Genomic DNA, 19,005 nt, shown 5'->3' on the forward strand with positions numbered 1-19,005 from the left:
AATGTGCCGTGGTGAGGGTTGAATGTTGACTCGTTAATGTGCTGTGGTGAGGGTTGAATGTAGACTCGTTAATGTGCTGTGGTGAGTGTTGAATGTAGACTCGTTAATGTGCTGTGGTGAGGGTTGAATGTAGACTCGTTAATGTGCTGTGGTGAGGGTTGAATGTAGACTCGTTAATGTGCTGTGGTGAGGATGGAATGTGGACTCGTTAATGTGCTGTGGTGAGAGTTGAATGTAGACTCGTTAATGTGCTGTGGTGAGGTTTGAATGTAGACTCGTTAATGTGCTGTGTTAAGAATTGAATGTTGACTCGTTAATGTGCTGTGGTGAGGTTTGAATGTAGACTCGTTAATGTGCTGTGTTAAGAATTGAATGTTGACTCGTTAATGTGCTGTGGTGAGGGTTGAATGTAGACTCGTTAATGTGCTGTGTTAAGAATTGAATGTTGACTCGTTAATGTGCTTTGGTGAGGATTGAATGTTGACTTCTTAATGCTATGTGTCCATGAGCAGGTGCTCAGGGACAATTGACTAGTAGACATCGGCTCCATACGACACCAGTCTCACCTGCACTTCCTGTTTGGCAACTTTCAGGTGTTTCTCCAGCTGCTCTGATTGGTTCTGAAGTGTGTTCCTCTCCACCTTCCATCTCTCTGCCTCTTTGGCATAATTCGCAGTCTCCTCTTTCAACTTCTGAAATTACAACAACACAAGACAATACTCATACATAACTAATGTCCTGGAAAGCTTGCCGTGTGTGTGTGAGTGTGTCAGTGTGTCTCTCCACTCTGTTTGTTCAACCTGGAGCTCTGAGAGGCTGTCTCTCAGCTGGTCCTCCCTGCGCTGGGTCTCTCGTTCTGCCTTCAGCCTCTGGTTTTCCTCCACCAGCTCCATCTTCTTCTTCACTAGGTTGGCAGCATGCTGGGCTGTGGCCGTGCTCTTCTCCCTGAGCAGGAGTTAAAACACACATAGGCTGCTCAACACTATTCTCTAAAGGACAACTTTTGACCCTATGGGCCCTGGTCAAAAGTAGTGCTGTTTAGGGAATAGGATGTAGGAAATGGGGGGCCATTTTTACTACAAACAACCCAGTTAGTAATCACTACTACAAACAACCCAGTTAGTAATCACTACTGAAAACAAGCCAGTTAGTAATCACTACTGAAAACAAGCCAGTTAGTAATCACTACTGAAAACAAGCCAGTTAGTAATCACTACTGAAAACAAGCCAGTTAGTAATCACTACTACAAACAACCCAGTTAGTAATCACTACTGAAAACAAGCCAGTTAGTAATCACTACTACAAACAACCCAGTCAGTAATCACTACTACAAACAAGCCAGTTAGTAATCACTACTGAAAACAAGCCTGTTAGTAATCACTACTGAAAACAAGCCAGTTAGTAATCACTACTGAAAACAAGCCAGTTAGTAATCACTACTGAAAACAAGCCAGTTAGTAATCACTACTGAAAACAAGCCAGTTAGTAATCACTACTGAAAACAAGCCAGTTAGTAATCACTACTGAAAACAACCCAGTTAGTAATCTCTACTACAAACAACCCAGTTAGTAATCACTAATACAAACAACCCAGTTAGTAATCACTACTACAAACAACCCAGTTAGTAATCACTACTGAAAACAACCCAGTTAGTAATCACTACTGAAAACCCAGTTAGTAATCACTACTACAAACAACCCAGTTAGTAATCACTACTACAAACAACCCAGTTAGTAATCACTACTGAAAACAACCCAGTTAGTAATCACTACTGAAAACAACCCAGTTAGTAATCACTACTACAAACAAGCCAGTTAGTAATCACTACTGAAAACAACCCAGTTAGTAATCACTACTGAAAACAAGCCAGTTAGTAATCTCTAATACAAACAACCCAGTTAGTAATCACTACTGAAAACAACCCAGTCAGTAATCACTACTGAAAACAACCCAGTTAGTAATCACCACTACAAACAACCCAGTCAGTAATCACTACTACAAACAAGCCAGTCAGTAATCACTACTACAAACAACCCAGTTAGTAATCACTACTACAAACAAGCCAGTTAGTAATCACTAATACAAACAACCCAGTTAGTAATCACTACTACAAACAACCCAGTTAGTAATCACTACTACAAACAACCCAGTTAGTAATCACTACTGAAAACAACCCAGTTAGTAATCACTACTGAAAACCCAGTTAGTAATCACTACTACAAACAACCCAGTTAGTAATCTCTACTACAAACAAGCCAGTTAGTAATCACTACTACAAACAACCCAGTTAGTAATCACTACTACAAACAACCCAGTTAGTAATCACTACTACAAACAACCCAGTTAGTAATCACTACTGAAAACAAGCCAGTTAGTAATCACTACTGAAAACAACCCAGTTAGTAATCACTACTACAAACAAGCCAGTTAGTAATCACTACTGAAAACAACCCAGTTAGTAATCACTACTGAAAACAAGCCAGTTAGTAATCTCTAATACAAACAACCCAGTTAGTAATCACTACTGAAAACAACCCAGTCAGTAATCACTACTGAAAACAAGCCAGTTAGTAATCACTACTACAAACAAGCCAGTCAGTAATCACTACTGAAAACAACCCAGTTAGTAATCACTACTACAAACAACCCAGTTAGTAATCACTACTACAAACAAGCCAGTCAGTAATCACTACTACAAACAAGCCAGTCAGTAATCACTACTACAAACAACCCAGTTAGTAATCACTACTACAAACAAGCCAGTTAGTAATCACTACTGAAAACAACCCAGTCAGTAATCTCTAATACAAACAACCCAGTTAGTAATCACTACTACAAACAAGCAAGTTAGTAATCACTACTACAAACAACCCAGTTAGTAATCACTACTACAAACAACCCAGTTAGTAATCACTACTACAAACAACCCAGTTAGTAATCACTACTACAAACAAGCCAGTTAGTAATCACTACTGAAAACAACCCAGTTAGTAATCTCTACTACAAACAACCCAGTTAGTAATCACTAATACAAACAACCCAGTTAGTAATCACTACTACAAACAACCCAGTTAGTAATCACTACTACAAACAACCCAGTTAGTAATCACTACTGAAAACAACCCAGTTAGTAATCACTACTGAAAACCCAGTTAGTAATCACTACTACAAACAACCCAGTTAGTAATCTCTACTACAAACAAGCCAGTTAGTAATCACTACTACAAACAACCCAGTTAGTAATCACTACTACAAACAACCCAGTTAGTAATCACTACTACAAACAACCCAGTTAGTAATCACTACTGAAAACAAGCCAGTTAGTAATCACTACTGAAAACAACCCAGTTAGTAATCACTACTACAAACAAGCCAGTTAGTAATCACTACTGAAAACAACCCAGTTAGTAATCACTACTGAAAACAAGCCAGTTAGTAATCTCTAATACAAACAACCCAGTTAGTAATCACTACTGAAAACAACCCAGTCAGTAATCACTACTGAAAACAACCCAGTCAGTAATCACTACTGAAAACAAGCCAGTTAGTAATCACTACTACAAACAAGCCAGTCAGTAATCACTACTGAAAACAACCCAGTTAGTAATCACTACTACAAACAACCCAGTTAGTAATCACTACTACAAACAAGCCAGTCAGTAATCACTACTACAAACAAGCCAGTCAGTAATCACTACTACAAACAACCCAGTTAGTAATCACTACTACAAACAAGCCAGTTAGTAATCACTACTGAAAACAACCCAGTCAGTAATCTCTAATACAAACAACCCAGTTAGTAATCACTACTACAAACAAGCCAGTTAGTAATCACTACTACAAACAACCCAGTCAGTAATCTCTAATACAAACAACCCAGTTAGTAATCACTACTACAAACAACCCAGTTAGTAATCACTACTACAAACAACCCAGTCAGTAATCTCTAATACAAACAAGCCAGTTAGTAATCACTACTACAAACAAGCCAGTTAGTAATCACTACTACAAACAAGCCAGTTAGTAATCACTACTACAAACAAGCCAGTTAGTAATCACTACTGAAAACAAGCCAGTTAGTAATCACTACTGAAAACAACCCAGTCAGTAATCACTACTGAAAACAACCCAGTCAGTAATCACTACTACAAACAACCCAGTTAGTAATCACTACTGAAAACAACCCAGTTAGTAATCACTACTGAAAACAACCCAGTTAGTAATCACTACTGAAAACCCAGTTAGTAATCACTACTACAAACAACCCAGTTAGTAATCTCTACTACAAACAAGCCAGTTAGTAATCACTACTACAAACAACCCAGTTAGTAATCACTACTACAAACAACCCAGTTACTAATCACTACTACAAACAACCCAGTTAGTAATCACTACTGAAAACAACCCAGTTAGTAATCACTACTGAAAACAACCCAGTTAGTAATCACTACTGAAAACAACCCAGTTAGTAATCACTACTGAAAACAACCCAGTTAGTAATCACTACTGAAAACAAGCCAGTTAGTAATCTCTAATACAAACAACCCAGTTAGTAATCACTACTGAAAACAACCCAGTCAGTAATCACTACTGAAAACAACCCAGTTAGTAATCACCACTACAAACAAGCCAGTCAGTAATCACTACTACAAACAAGCCAGTCAGTAATCACTACTGAAAACAACCCAGTTAGTAATCACTACTGAAAACAACCCAGTTAGTAATCACTACTACAAACAAGCCAGTTAGTAATCACTACTGAAAACAACCCAGTTAGTAATCACTACTGAAAACAAGCCAGTTAGTAATCTCTAATACAAACAACCCAGTTAGTAATCACTACTGAAAACAACCCAGTCAGTAATCACTACTGAAAACAAGCCAGTTAGTAATCACTACTACAAACAAGCCAGTCAGTAATCACTACTGAAAACAACCCAGTTAGTAATCACTACTACAAACAACCCAGTTAGTAATCACTACTACAAACAAGCCAGTCAGTAATCACTACTACAAACAAGCCAGTCAGTAATCACTACTACAAACAACCCAGTTAGTAATCACTACTACAAACAAGCCAGTTAGTAATCACTACTGAAAACAACCCAGTCAGTAATCTCTAATACAAACAACCCAGTTAGTAATCACTACTACAAACAAGCAAGTTAGTAATCACTACTACAAACAACCCAGTTAGTAATCACTACTACAAACAACCCAGTTAGTAATCACTACTACAAACAACCCAGTTAGTAATCACTACTACAAACAAGCCAGTTAGTAATCACTACTGAAAACAACCCAGTTAGTAATCACTACTGAAAACAACCCAGTTAGTAATCACTACTGAAAACCCAGTTAGTAATCACTACTACAAACAACCCAGTTAGTAATCTCTACTACAAACAAGCCAGTTAGTAATCACTACTACAAACAACCCAGTTAGTAATCACTACTACAAACAACCCAGTTAGTAATCACTACTACAAACAACCCAGTTAGTAATCACTACTGAAAACAAGCCAGTTAGTAATCACTACTGAAAACAACCCAGTTAGTAATCACTACTACAAACAAGCCAGTTAGTAATCACTACTGAAAACAACCCAGTTAGTAATCACTACTGAAAACAAGCCAGTTAGTAATCTCTAATACAAACAACCCAGTTAGTAATCACTACTGAAAACAACCCAGTCAGTAATCACTACTGAAAACAAGCCAGTTAGTAATCACTACTACAAACAAGCCAGTCAGTAATCACTACTGAAAACAACCCAGTTAGTAATCACTACTACAAACAACCCAGTTAGTAATCACTACTACAAACAAGCCAGTCAGTAATCACTACTACAAACAAGCCAGTCAGTAATCACTACTACAAACAACCCAGTTAGTAATCACTACTACAAACAAGCCAGTTAGTAATCACTACTGAAAACAACCCAGTCAGTAATCTCTAATACAAACAACCCAGTTAGTAATCACTACTACAAACAACCCAGTCAGTAATCTCTAATACAAACAACCCAGTTAGTAATCACTACTACAAACAACCCAGTTAGTAATCACTACTACAAACAACCCAGTCAGTAATCTCTAATACAAACAAGCCAGTTAGTAATCACTACTACAAACAAGCCAGTTAGTAATCACTACTACAAACAAGCCAGTTAGTAATCACTACTACAAACAAGCCAGTTAGTAATCACTACTGAAAACAAGCCAGTTAGTAATCACTACTGAAAACAACCCAGTCAGTAATCACTACTGAAAACAACCCAGTCAGTAATCACTACTACAAACAACCCAGTTAGTAATCACTACTGAAAACAACCCAGTTAGTAATCACTACTGAAAACAACCCAGTTAGTAATCACTACTGAAAACAAGCCAGTTAGTAATCACTACTACAAACAAGCCAGTCAGTAATCACTACTGAAAACAACCCAGTTAGTAATCACTACTACAAACAACCCAGTTAGTAATCACTACTACAAACAAGCCAGTCAGTAATCACTACTACAAACAAGCCAGTCAGTAATCACTACTACAAACAACCCAGTTAGTAATCACTACTACAAACAAGCCAGTTAGTAATCACTACTGAAAACAACCCAGTCAGTAATCTCTAATACAAACAACCCAGTCAGTAATCTCTAATACAAACAACCCAGTTAGTAATCACTACTACAAACAAGCCAGTTAGTAATCACTACTACAAACAACCCAGTCAGTAATCTCTAATACAAACAACCCAGTTAGTAATCACTACTACAAACAACCCAGTTAGTAATCACTACTACAAACAACCCAGTCAGTAATCACTACTACAAACAAGCCAGTTAGTAATCACTACTACAAACAAGCCAGTTAGTAATCACTACTACAAACAAGCCAGTTAGTAATCACTACTACAAACAAGCCAGTTAGTAATCACTACTGAAAACAAGCCAGTTAGTAATCACTACTGAAAACAACCCAGTCAGTAATCACTACTGAAAACAACCCAGTCAGTAATCACTACTACAAACAACCCAGTTAGTAATCACTACTGAAAACAACCCAGTTAGTAATCACTACTGAAAACAACCCAGTTAGTAATCACTACTGAAAACAACCCAGTTAGTAATCACTACTGAAAACAACCCAGTTAGTAATCACTACTGAAAACAACCCAGTTAGTAATCACTACTGAAAACAACCCAGTCAGTAATCACTACTGAAAACAAGCCAGTTAGTAATCACTACTACAAACAAGCCAGTTAGTAATCACTACTGAAAACAACCCAGTCAGTAATCACTACTACAAACAACCCAGTCAGTAATCACTACTACAAACAAGCCAGTTAGTAATCACTACTGAAAACAAGCCAGTTAGTAATCACTACTGAAAACAACCCAGTTAGTAATCACTACTACAAACAAGCCAGTTAGTAATCTCTAATACAAACAACCCCAATCACTGATCATCCTGAGCTTGTTGCAACCCCTACATCTCTAAACAGTCTTTATATAAACATGCTGCAAAAGTAACAAGGTGACTATGTTACGGCATTCAGGTTTCTCCTGACACACACCATGTTGATTCTATTGTATAGGCTGACTCTCTCACACACACACACACACACACAATGTTGATTCTATTGTATAGGCTGACTCACTCACACACACACACACACACACACACACATTCTACTGTATTGGCTGGCTCACACACACACACACACACGTTGATTCTATTGTTCTGGCTGGCTCATAGCTACATTCTCAGTTTATACTCTTAACAGCCTAAACAGAAGAGTCAATCTCCACTCCAGCAGCTTATCATGTTAAATCCCCAAAGCTACTTCCAGCCACCGAACAAGTCACTTTGTCACATGCGCCGAATACAACAAGTGTTGACCTTACCGTGAAATGCTTACTTACAAGCCCTTAACAGTGCAGTTCAAGAAGAGTTAAGAAAATATTTACCAAATAAACTAAAGTAAAAAATACAAATATAATAAAAAGTAACACAATAACTAGACTATATACATGGGGTACCGGTACCGAGTCAGTGTGCAGGGGTTCAGGTTATTTGAGGTCATTTGTACATGTAGGTAGGGGTATAGTGACTATGTATAGATAATAAACAGTAAAGGGTACAGGTTAGTGGAGGTCATTTGTACATGTAGGTAGGGGTAAAGTGACTATGTATAGATAATAAACAGTAAGGGGGTACAGGTTAGTGGAGGTCATTTGTACATGTAGGTAGGGGTATAGTGACTATGTATAGATAATAAACAGTAAGGGGGTACAGGTTAGTGGAGGTCATTTGTACATGTAGGTAGGGGTAAAGTGACTATGTATAGATAATAAACAGTAAGGGGTTAGTGGAGGTCATTTGTAAATGTAGGTAGGGGTAAAGTGACTATGTATAGATAATAAACAGTAAGGGGGTACAGGTTAGTGGAGGTCATTTGTACATGTAGGTAGGGGTATAGTGACTATGTATAGATAATAAACAGTAAGGGATACAGGTTAGTGGAGGTCATTTGTACATGTAGGTAGGGGTAAAGTGACTATGTATAGATAATAAACAGTAAGGGGTTAGTGGAGGTCATTTGTACATGTAGGTAGGGGTAAAGGTACTATGTATAGATAATAAACAGTAAAGGGGTACAGGTTAGTGGAGGTCATTTGTACATGTAGGTAGGGGTAAAGTGACTATGTATAGATAATAAACAGTAAGGGGTTAGTGGAGGTCATTTGTACATGTAGGTAGGGGTAAAGTGACTATGTATATATAATAAACAGTAAGGGGGTACAGGTTAGTGGAGGTCATTTGTACATGTAGGTAGGGGTATAGTGACTATGTATAGATAATAAACAGTAGGGGGTACAGGTTAGTAGAGGTCATTTGTACATGTAGGTAGGGGTAAAGTGACTATGTATAGATAATAAACAGTAAGGGGTTAGTGGAGGTCATTTGTACATGTAGGTAGGGGTAAAGTGACTATGTATAGATAATAAACAGTAAGGGGTTAGTGGAGGTCATTTGTACATGTAGGTAGGGGTAAAGTGACTATGTATAGATAATAAACAGTAAGGGGTTAGTGGAGGTCATTTGTACATGTAGGTAGGGGTATAGTGACTATGTATAGATAATAAACAGTAAGGGGGTACAGGTTAGTGGAGGTCATTTGTACATGTAGGTAGGGGTAAAGTGACTATGTATAGATAATAAACAGTAAGGGGGTAGTGGAGGTCATTTGTACATGTAGGTAGGGGTAAAGTGACTATGTATAGATAATAAACAGTAAGGGGTTAGTGGGGGTCATTTGTACATGTAGGTAGGGGTAAAGTGACTATGTATAGATAATAAACAGTAAGGGGGTACAGGTTAGTGGAGGTCATTTGTACATGTAGGTAGGGGTAAAGTGACTATGTATAGATAATAAACAGTAAGGGGGTACAGGTTAGTGGAGGTCATTTGTACATGTAGGTAGGGGTAAAGTGACTATGTATAGATAATAAACAGTAAGGGGGTACAGGTTAGTGGAGGTCATTTGTACATGTAGGTAGGGGTAAAGTGACTATGTATAGATAATAAACAGTAAGGGGTTAGTGTAGGTCATTTGTACATGTAGGTAGGGGTAAAGTGACTATGTATAGATAATAAACAGTAAGGGGGTACAGGTTAGTAGAGGTCATTTGTACATGTAGGTAGGGGTATAGTGACTATGTATAGATAATAAACAGTAAGGGGGTACAGGTTAGTGGAGGTCATTTGTACATGTAGGTAGGGGTAAAGTGACTATGTATAGATAATAAACAGTAAGGGGTTAGTGGAGGTCATTTGTACATGTAGGTAGGGGTAAAGTGACTATGTATAGATAATAAACAGTAAGGGGGTACAGGTTAGTGGAGGTCATTTGTACATGTAGGTAGGGGTAAAGGTACTATGTATAGATAATAAACAGTAAGGGGGTACAGGTTAGTGGAGGTCATTTGTACATGTAGGTAGGGGTAAAGTGACTATGTATAGATAATAAACAGTAAGGGGGTACAGGTTAGTGGAGGTCATGTGTACATGTAGGTAGGGGTAAAGTGACTATGTATAGATAATAAACAGTAAGGGGGTACAGGTTAGTGGAGGTGATTTGTACATGTAGGTAGGGGTATAGTGACTATGTATAGATAATAAACAGTAAGGGGTTAGTGGAGGTCATTTGTACATGTAGGTAGGGGTAAAGTGACTATGTATAGATAATAAACAGTAAGGGGTTAGTGGAGGTCATTTGTACATGTAGGTAGGGGTATAGTGACTATGTATAGATAATAAACAGTAAGGGGGTACAGGTTAGTGGAGGTCATTTGTACATGTAGGTAGGGGTAAAGTGACTATGTATAGATAATAAACAGTAAGGGGTTAGTGGAGGTCATTTGTACATGTAGGTAGGGGTATAGTGACTATGTATAGATAATAAACAGTAAGGGGGTACAGGTTAGTGGAGGTCATTTGTACATGTAGGTAGGGGTAAAGTGACTATGTATAGATAATAAACAGTAAGGGGGTACAGGTTAGTGGAGGTCATTTGTACATGTAGGTAGGGGTAAAGTGACTATGTATAGATAATAAACAGTAAGGGGGTACAGGTTAGTGGAGGTCATTTGTACATGTAGGTAGGGGTATAGTGACTATGTATAGATAATAAACAGTAAGGGGGTACAGGTTAGTGGAGGTCATTTGTACATGTAGGTAGGGGTATAGTGACTATGTATAGATAATAAACAGTAAGGGGTTAGTGGAGGTCATTTGTACATGTAGGTAGGGGTAAAGTGACTATGTATAGATAATAAACAGTAAGGGGTTAGTGGAGGTCATTTGTACATGTAGGTAGGGGTATAGTGACTATGTATATATAATAAACAGTAAGGGGGTACAGGTTAGTGGAGGTCATTTGTACATGTAGGTAGGGGTATAGTGACTATGTATAGATAATAAACAGTAAGGGGGTACAGGTTAGTGGAGGTCATTTGTACATGTAGGTAGGGGTAAAGTGACTATGTATAGATAATAAACAGTAAGGGGGTACAGGTTAGTGGAGGTCATTTGTACATGTAGGTAGGGGTATAGTGACTATGTATAGATAATAAACAGTAAGGGGTTAGTGGAGGTCATTTGTACATGTAGGTAGGGGTATAGTGACTATGTATAGATAATAAACAGTAAGGGGGTACAGGTTAGTGGAGGTCATTTGTACATGTAGGTAGGGGTAAAGTGACTATGTATAGATAATAAACAGTAAGGGGTTAGTGGAGGTCATTTGTACATGTAGGTAGGGGTAAAGTGACTATGTATAGATAATAAACAGTAAGGGGTTAGTGGAGGTCATTTGTACATGTAGGTAGGGGTAAAGTGACTATGTATAGATAATAAACAGTAAGGGGTTAGTGGAGGTCATTTGTACATGTAGGTAGGGGTATAGTGACTATGTATAGATAATAAACAGTAAGGGGGTACAGGTTAGTGGAGATCATTTGTACATGTAGGTAGGGGTATAGTGACTATGTATAGATAATAAACAGTAAGGGGGTACAGGTTAGTGGAGGTCATTTGTACATGTAGGTAGGGGTATAGTGACTATGTATAGATAATAAACAGTAAGGGGGTACAGGTTAGTGGAGGTCATTTGTACATGTAGGTAGGGGTAAAGTGACTATGTATAGATAATAAACAGTAAGGGGGTACAGGTTAGTGGAGGTCATTTGTACATGTAGGTAGGGGTATAGTGACTATGTATAGATAATAAACAGTAAGGGGGTACAGGTTAGTGGAGGTCATTTGTACATGTAGGTAGGGGTAAAGTGACTATGTATAGATAATAAACAGTAAGGGGTTAGTGGAGGTCATTTGTACATGTAGGTAGGGGTATAGTGACTATGTATAGATAATAAACAGTAAGGGGGTACAGGTTAGTGGAGGTCATTTGTACATGTAGGTAGGGGTATAGTGACTATGTATAGATAATAAACAGTAAGGGGTTAGTGGAGGTCATTTGTACATGTAGGTAGGGGTAAAGTGACTATGTATAGATAATAAACAGTAAGGGGGTACAGGTTAGTGGAGGTCATTTGTACATGTAGGTAGGGGTAAAGTGACTATGTATAGATAATAAACAGTAAGGGGGTACAGGTTAGTGGAGGTCATTTGTACATGTAGGTAGGGGTAAAGTGACTATGTATAGATAATAAACAGTAAGGGGGTACAGGTTAGTGGAGGTCATTTGTACATGTAGGTAGGGGTATAGTGACTATGTATAGATAATAAACAGTAAGGGGGTACAGGTTAGTGGAGGTCATTTGTACATGTAGGTAGGGGTATAGTGACTATGTATAGATAATAAACAGTAAGGGGTTAGTGGAGGTCATTTGTACATGTAGGTAGGGGTAAAGTGACTATGTATAGATAATAAACAGTAAGGGGTACAGGTTAGTGGAGGTCATTTGTACATGTAGGTAGGGGTAAAGTGACTATGTATAGATAATAACAGTAAGGGGGTACAGGTTAGTGGAGGTCATTTGTACATGTAGGTAGGGGTAAAGTGACTATGTATAGATAATAAACAGTAAGGGGTTAGTGGAGGTCATTTGTACATGTAGGTAGGGGTAAAGTGACTATGTATAGATAATAAACAGTAAGGGGTTAGTGGAGGTCATTTGTACATGTAGGTAGGGGTATAGTGACTATGTATAGATAATAAACAGTAAGGGGGTACAGGTTAGTGGAGGTCATTTGTACATGTAGGTAGGGGTAAAGTGACTATGTATAGATAATAAACAGTAAGGGGTTAGTGGAGGTCATTTGTACATGTAGGTAGGGGTATAGTGACTATGTATAGATAATAAACAGTAAGGGGGTACAGGTTAGTGGAGGTCATTTGTACATGTAGGTAGGGGTAAAGTGACTATGTATAGATAATAAACAGTAAGGGGGTACAGGTTAGTGGAGGTCATTTGTACATGTAGGTAGGGGTATAGTGACTATGTATAGATAATAAACAGTAAGGGGGTACAGGTTAGTAGAGGTCATTTGTACATGTAGGTAGGGGTAAAGTGACTATGTATAGATAATAAACAGTAAGGGGGTACAGGTTAGTGGAGGTCATTTGTACATGTAGGTAGGGGTAAAGTGACTATGTATAGATAATAAACAGTAAGGGGTTAGTGGAGGTCATTTGTACATGTAGGTAGGGGTAAAGTGACTATGTATAGATAATAAACAGTAAGGGGTTAGTAGAGGTCATTTGTACATGTAGGTAGGGGTAAAGGTACTATGTATAGATAATAAACAGTAAGGGATACAGGTTAGTGTAGGTCATTTGTACATGTAGGTAGGGGTATAGTGACTATGTATAGATAATAAACAGTAAGGGGTTAGTGGAGGTCATTTGTACATGTAGGTAGGGGTATAGTGACTATGTATATATAATAAACAGTAAGGGGGTACAGGTTAGTGGAGGTCATTTGTACATGTAGGTAGGGGTAAAGTGACTATGTATAGATAATAAACAGTAAGGGGGTAGTGGAGGTCATTTGTACATGTAGGTAGGGGTATAGTGACTATGTATAGATAATAAACAGTAAGGGGGTACAGGTTAGTGGAGGTCATTTGTACATGTAGGTAGGGGTAAAGTGACTATGTATAGATAATAAACAGTAAGGGGGTACAGGTTAGTGGAGGTCATTTGTACATGTAGGTAGGGGTATAGTGACTATGTATAGATAATAAACAGTAAGGGGGTACAGGTTAGTGGAGGTCATTTGTACATGTAGGTAGGGGTAAAGTGACTATGTATAGATAATAAACAGTAAGGGGTTAGTGGAGGTCATTTGTACATGTAGGTAGGGGTAAAGTGACTATGTATAGATAATAAACAGTAAGGGGGTACAGGTTAGTAGAGGTCATTTGTACATGTAGGTAGGGGTAAAGTGACTATGTATAGATAATAAACAGTAAGGGGTTAGTGGAGGTCATTTGTACATGTAGGTAGGGGTATAGTGACTATGTATAGATAATAAACAGTAAGGGGGTACAGGTTAGTAGAGGTCATTTGTACATGTAGGTAGGGGTAAAGTGACTATGTATAGATAATAAACAGTAAGGGGTTAGTGGAGGTCATTTGTACATGTAGGTAGGGGTATAGTGACTATGTATAGATAATAAACAGTAAGGGGGTACAGGTTAGTAGAGGTCATTTGTACATGTAGGTAGGGGTAAAGTGACTATGTATAGATAATAAACAGTAAGGGGTTAGTGGAGGTCATTTGTACATGTAGGTAGGGGTAAAGTGACTATGTATAGATAATAAACAGTAAGGGGGTACAGGTTAGTGGAGTTCATTTGTACATGTAGGTAGGGGTAAAGTGACTATGTATAGATAATAAACAGTAAGGGGGTACAGGTTAGTGGAGATCATTTGTACATGTAGGTAGGGGTAAAGTGACTATGTATAGATAATAAACAGTAAGGGGGTACAGGTTAGTGGAGGTCATTTGTACATGTAGGTAGGGGTAAAGTGACTATGTATAGATAATAAACAGTAAGGGGGTACAGGTTAGTGGAGGTCATTTGTACATGTAGGTAGGGGTATAGTGACTATGTATAGATAATAAACAGTAAGGGGGTACAGGTTAGTGGAGGTCATTTGTACATGTAGGTAGGGGTAAAGTGACTATGTATAGATAATAAACAGTAAGGGGTTAGTGGAGGTCATTTGTACATGTAGGTAGGGGTATAGTGACTATGTATAGATAATAAAGGGGTTAGTGGAGGTCATTTGTACATGTAGGTAGGGGTATAGTGACTATGTATAGATAATAAACAGTAAGGGGGTACAGGTTAGTGGAGATCATTTGTACATGTAGGTAGGGGTAAAGTGACTATGTATAGATAATAAACAGTAAGGGGGTACAGGTTAGTGGAGGTCATTTGTACATGTAGGTAGGGGTAAAGTGACTATGTATAGATAATAAACAGTAAGGGGGTACAGGTTAGTGGAGGTCATTTGTACATGTAGGTAGGGGTATAGTGACTATGTATAGATAATAAACAGTAAGGGGGTACAGGTTAGTGGAGGTCATTTGTACATGTAGGTAGGGGTAAAGTGACTATGTATAGATAATAAACAGTAAGGGGTTAGTGGAGGTCATTTGTACATGTAGGTAGGGGTATAGTGACTATGTATAGATAATAAACAGTAAGGGGGTACAGGTTAGTGGAGGTCATTTGTACATGTAGGTAGGGGTATAGTGACTATGTATAGATAATAAACAGTAAGGGGTTAGTGGAGGTCATTTGTACATGTAGGTAGGGGTAAAGTGACTATGTATAGATAATAAACAGTAAGGGGGTACAGGTTAGTGGAGGTCATTTGTACATGTAGGTAGGGGTAAAGTGACTATGTATAGATAATAAACAGTAAGGGGGTACAGGTTAGTGGAGGTCATTTGTACATGTAGGTAGGGGTAAAGTGACTATGTATAGATAATAAACAGTAAGGGGGTACAGGTTAGTGGAGGTCATTTGTACATGTAGGTAGGGGTATAGTGACTATGTATAGATAATAAACAGTAAGGGGGTACAGGTTAGTGGAGGTCATTTGTACATGTAGGTAGGGGTAAAGTGACTATGTATAGATAATAAACAGTAAGGGGTACAGGTTAGTGGAGGTCATTTGTACATGTAGGTAGGGGTAAAGGTACTATGTATAGATAATAAACAGTAAGGGGGTACAGGTTAGTGGAGGTCATTTGTACATGTAGGTAGGGGTAAAGTGACTATGTATAGATAATAAACAGTAAGGGGTTAGTGGAGGTCATTTGTACATGTAGGTAGGGGTAAAGTGACTATGTATAGATAATAAACAGTAAGGGGTTAGTGTAGGTCATTTGTACATGTAGGTAGGGGTAAAGTGACTATGTATAGATAATAAACAGTAAGGGGGTACAGGTTAGTGGAGGTCATTTGTACATGTAGGTAGGGGTAAAGTGACTATGTATAGATAATAAACAGTAAGGGGGTACAGGTTAGTGGAGGTCATTTGTACATGTAGGTAGGGGTAAAGTGACTATGTATAGATAATAAACAGTAAGGGGGTACAGGTTAGTGGAGGTCAGTTGTACATGTAGGTAGGGGTAAAGTGACTATGTATAGATAATAAACAGTAAGGGGGTACAGGTTAGTGGAGGTCATTTGTACATGTAGGTAGGGGTAAAGTGACTATGTATAGATAATAAACAGTAAGGGGGGTACAGGTTAGTGGAGGTCATTTGTACATGTAGGTAGGGGTATAGTGACTATGTATAGATAATAAACAGTAAGGGGGTACAGGTTAGTGGAGGTCATTTGTACATGTAGGTAGGGGTAAAGTGACTATGTATAGATAATAAACAGTAAGGGGTTAGTGGAGGTCATTTGTACATGTAGGTAGGGGTAAAGTGACTATGTATAGATAATAAACAGTAAGGGGTTAGTGGAGGTCATTTGTACATGTAGGTAGGGGTAAAGTGACTATGTATAGATAATAAACAGTAAGGGGTTAGTAGAGGTCATTTGTACATGTAGGTAGGGGTAAAGTGACTATGTATAGATAATAAACAGTAAGGGGTTAGTGGAGGTCATTTGTACATGTAGGTAGGGGTATAGTGACTATGTATAGATAATAAACAGTAAGGGGGTACAGGTTAGTGGAGGTCATTTGTACATGTAGGTAGGGGTAAAGTGACTATGTATAGATAATAAACAGTAAGGGGGTACAGGTTAGTGGAGGTCATTTGTACATGTAGGTAGGGGTATAGTGACTATGTATAGATAATAAACAGTAAGGGGTTAGTGGAGGTCATTTGTACATGTAGGTAGGGGTAAAGTGACTATGTATAGATAATAAACAGTAAGGGGGTACAGGTTAGTGGAGGTCATTTGTACATGTAGGTAGGGGTAAAGTGACTATGTATAGATAATAAACAGTAAGGGGGTACAGGTTAGTGGAGGTCATTTGTACATGTAGGTAGGGGTATAGTGACTATGTATAGATAATAAACAGTAAGGGGTTAGTGGAGGTCATTTGTACATGTAGGTAGGGGTATAGTGACTATGTATAGATAATAAACAGTAAGGGGGTACAGGTTAGTGGAGGTCATTTGTACATGTAGGTAGGGGTAAAGTGACTATGTATAGATAATAAACAGTAAAGGGTACAGGTTAGTGGAGGTCATTTGTACATGTAGGTAGGGGTAAAGTGACTATGTATAGATAATAAACAGTAAGGGGGTACAGGTTAGTAGAGGTCATTTGTACATGTAGGTAGGGGTATAGTGACTATGTATAGATAATAAACAGTAAGGGGTTAGTGGAGGTCATTTGTACATGTAGGTAGGGGTATAGTGACTATGTATAGATAATAAACAGTAAGGGGTTAGTGGAGGTCATTTGTACATGTAGGTAGGGGTAAAGTGACTATGTATAGATAATAAACAGTAAGGGGTTAGTGGAGGTCATTTGTACATGTAGGTAGGGGTAAAGTGACTATGTATAGATAATAAACAGTAAGGGGTTAGTGGAGGTCATTTGTACATGTAGGTAGGGGTAAAGTGACTATGTATAGATAATAAACAGTAAGGGGGTACAGGTTAGTGGAGGTCATTTGTACATGTAGGTAGGGGTAAAGTGACTATGTATAGATAATAAACAGTAAGGGGTTAGTGGAGGTCATTTGTACATGTAGGTAGGGGTAAAGTGACTATGTATAGATAATAAACAGTAAGGGGGTACAGGTTAGTGGAGGTCATTTGTACATGTAGGTAGGGGTAAAGTGACTATGTATAGATAATAAACAGTAAGGGGTTAGTGGAGGTCATTTGTACATGTAGGTAGGGGTATAGTGACTATGTATAGATAATAAACAGTAAGGGGGTACAGGTTAGTGGAGGTCATTTGTACATGTAGGTAGGGGTATAGTGACTATGTATAGATAATAAACAGTAAGGGGTTAGTGGAGGTCATTTGTACATGTAGGTAGGGGTAAAGTGACTATGTATAGATAATAAACAGTAAGGGGTTAGTGGAGGTCATTTGTACATGTAGGTAGGGGTAAAGTGACTATGTATAGATAATAAACAGTAAGGGGTTAGTGGAGGTCATTTGTACATGTAGGTAGGGGTATAGTGACTATGTATAGATAATAAACAGTAAGGGGGTAGTGGAGGTCATTTGTACATGTAGGTAGGGGTAAAGTGACTATGTATAGATAATAAACAGTAAGGGGGTAGTGGAGGTCATTTGTACATGTAGGTAGGGGTAAAGTGACTATGTATAGATAATAAACAGTAAGGGGTACAGGTTAGTGGAGGTCATTTGTACATGTAGGTAGGGGTAAAGTGACTATGTATAGATAATAAACAGTAAGGGGGTACAGGTTAGTGGAGGTCATTTGTACATGTAGGTAGGGGTATAGTGACTATGTATAGATAATAAACAGTAAGGGGTACAGGTTAGTGGAGGTCATTTGTACATGTAGGTAGGGGTATAGTGACTATGTATAGATAATAAACAGTAAGGGGTACAGGTTAGTGGAGGTCATTTGTACATGTAGGTAGGGGTAAAGTGACTATGTATAGATAATAAACAGTAAGGGGGTACAGGTTAGTGGAGGTCATTTGTACATGTAGGTAGGGGTATAGTGACTATGTATAGATAATAAACAGTAAGGGGTTAGGGGAGGTCATTTGTACATGTAGGTAGGGGTAAAGTGACTATGTATAGATAATAAACAGTAAGGGGTTAGTGGAGGTCATTTGTACATGTAGGTAGGGGTATAGTGACTATGTATAGATAATAAACAGTAAGGGGGTACAGGTTAGTGGAGGTCATTTGTACATGTAGGTAGGGGTATAGTGACTATGTATAGATAATAAACAGTAAGGGGGTACAGGTTAGTGGAGGTCATTTGTACATGTAGGT

General features: G+C 38.3%; 1 protein-coding gene across 4 annotated transcripts in view; it reads right to left on the reverse strand.

Moving 5' to 3' along the window:
- Positions 1-19,005, reverse strand: part of stk31 (serine/threonine kinase 31) — a 51,510-nt gene that overhangs the window by 24,930 nt on the left and 7,575 nt on the right. For all 4 annotated transcript variants that reach the window (XM_029746754.1, XM_029746755.1, XM_029746753.1 and 1 more), the window contains exons 8-9: positions 801-945; positions 567-692 (exon numbers count right to left, since the gene is read on the reverse strand). In XM_029746754.1, coding sequence (XP_029602614.1) covers positions 567-692; positions 801-945 — 271 coding nt within the window. The remainder of the gene's footprint in view (positions 1-566; positions 693-800; positions 946-19,005) is intronic.

The sequence above is a fragment of the Salmo trutta genome, unplaced genomic scaffold (genome assembly GCF_901001165.1).
Source record: "Salmo trutta unplaced genomic scaffold, fSalTru1.1, whole genome shotgun sequence".
Taxonomy (NCBI): domain Eukaryota; kingdom Metazoa; phylum Chordata; class Actinopteri; order Salmoniformes; family Salmonidae; genus Salmo; species Salmo trutta.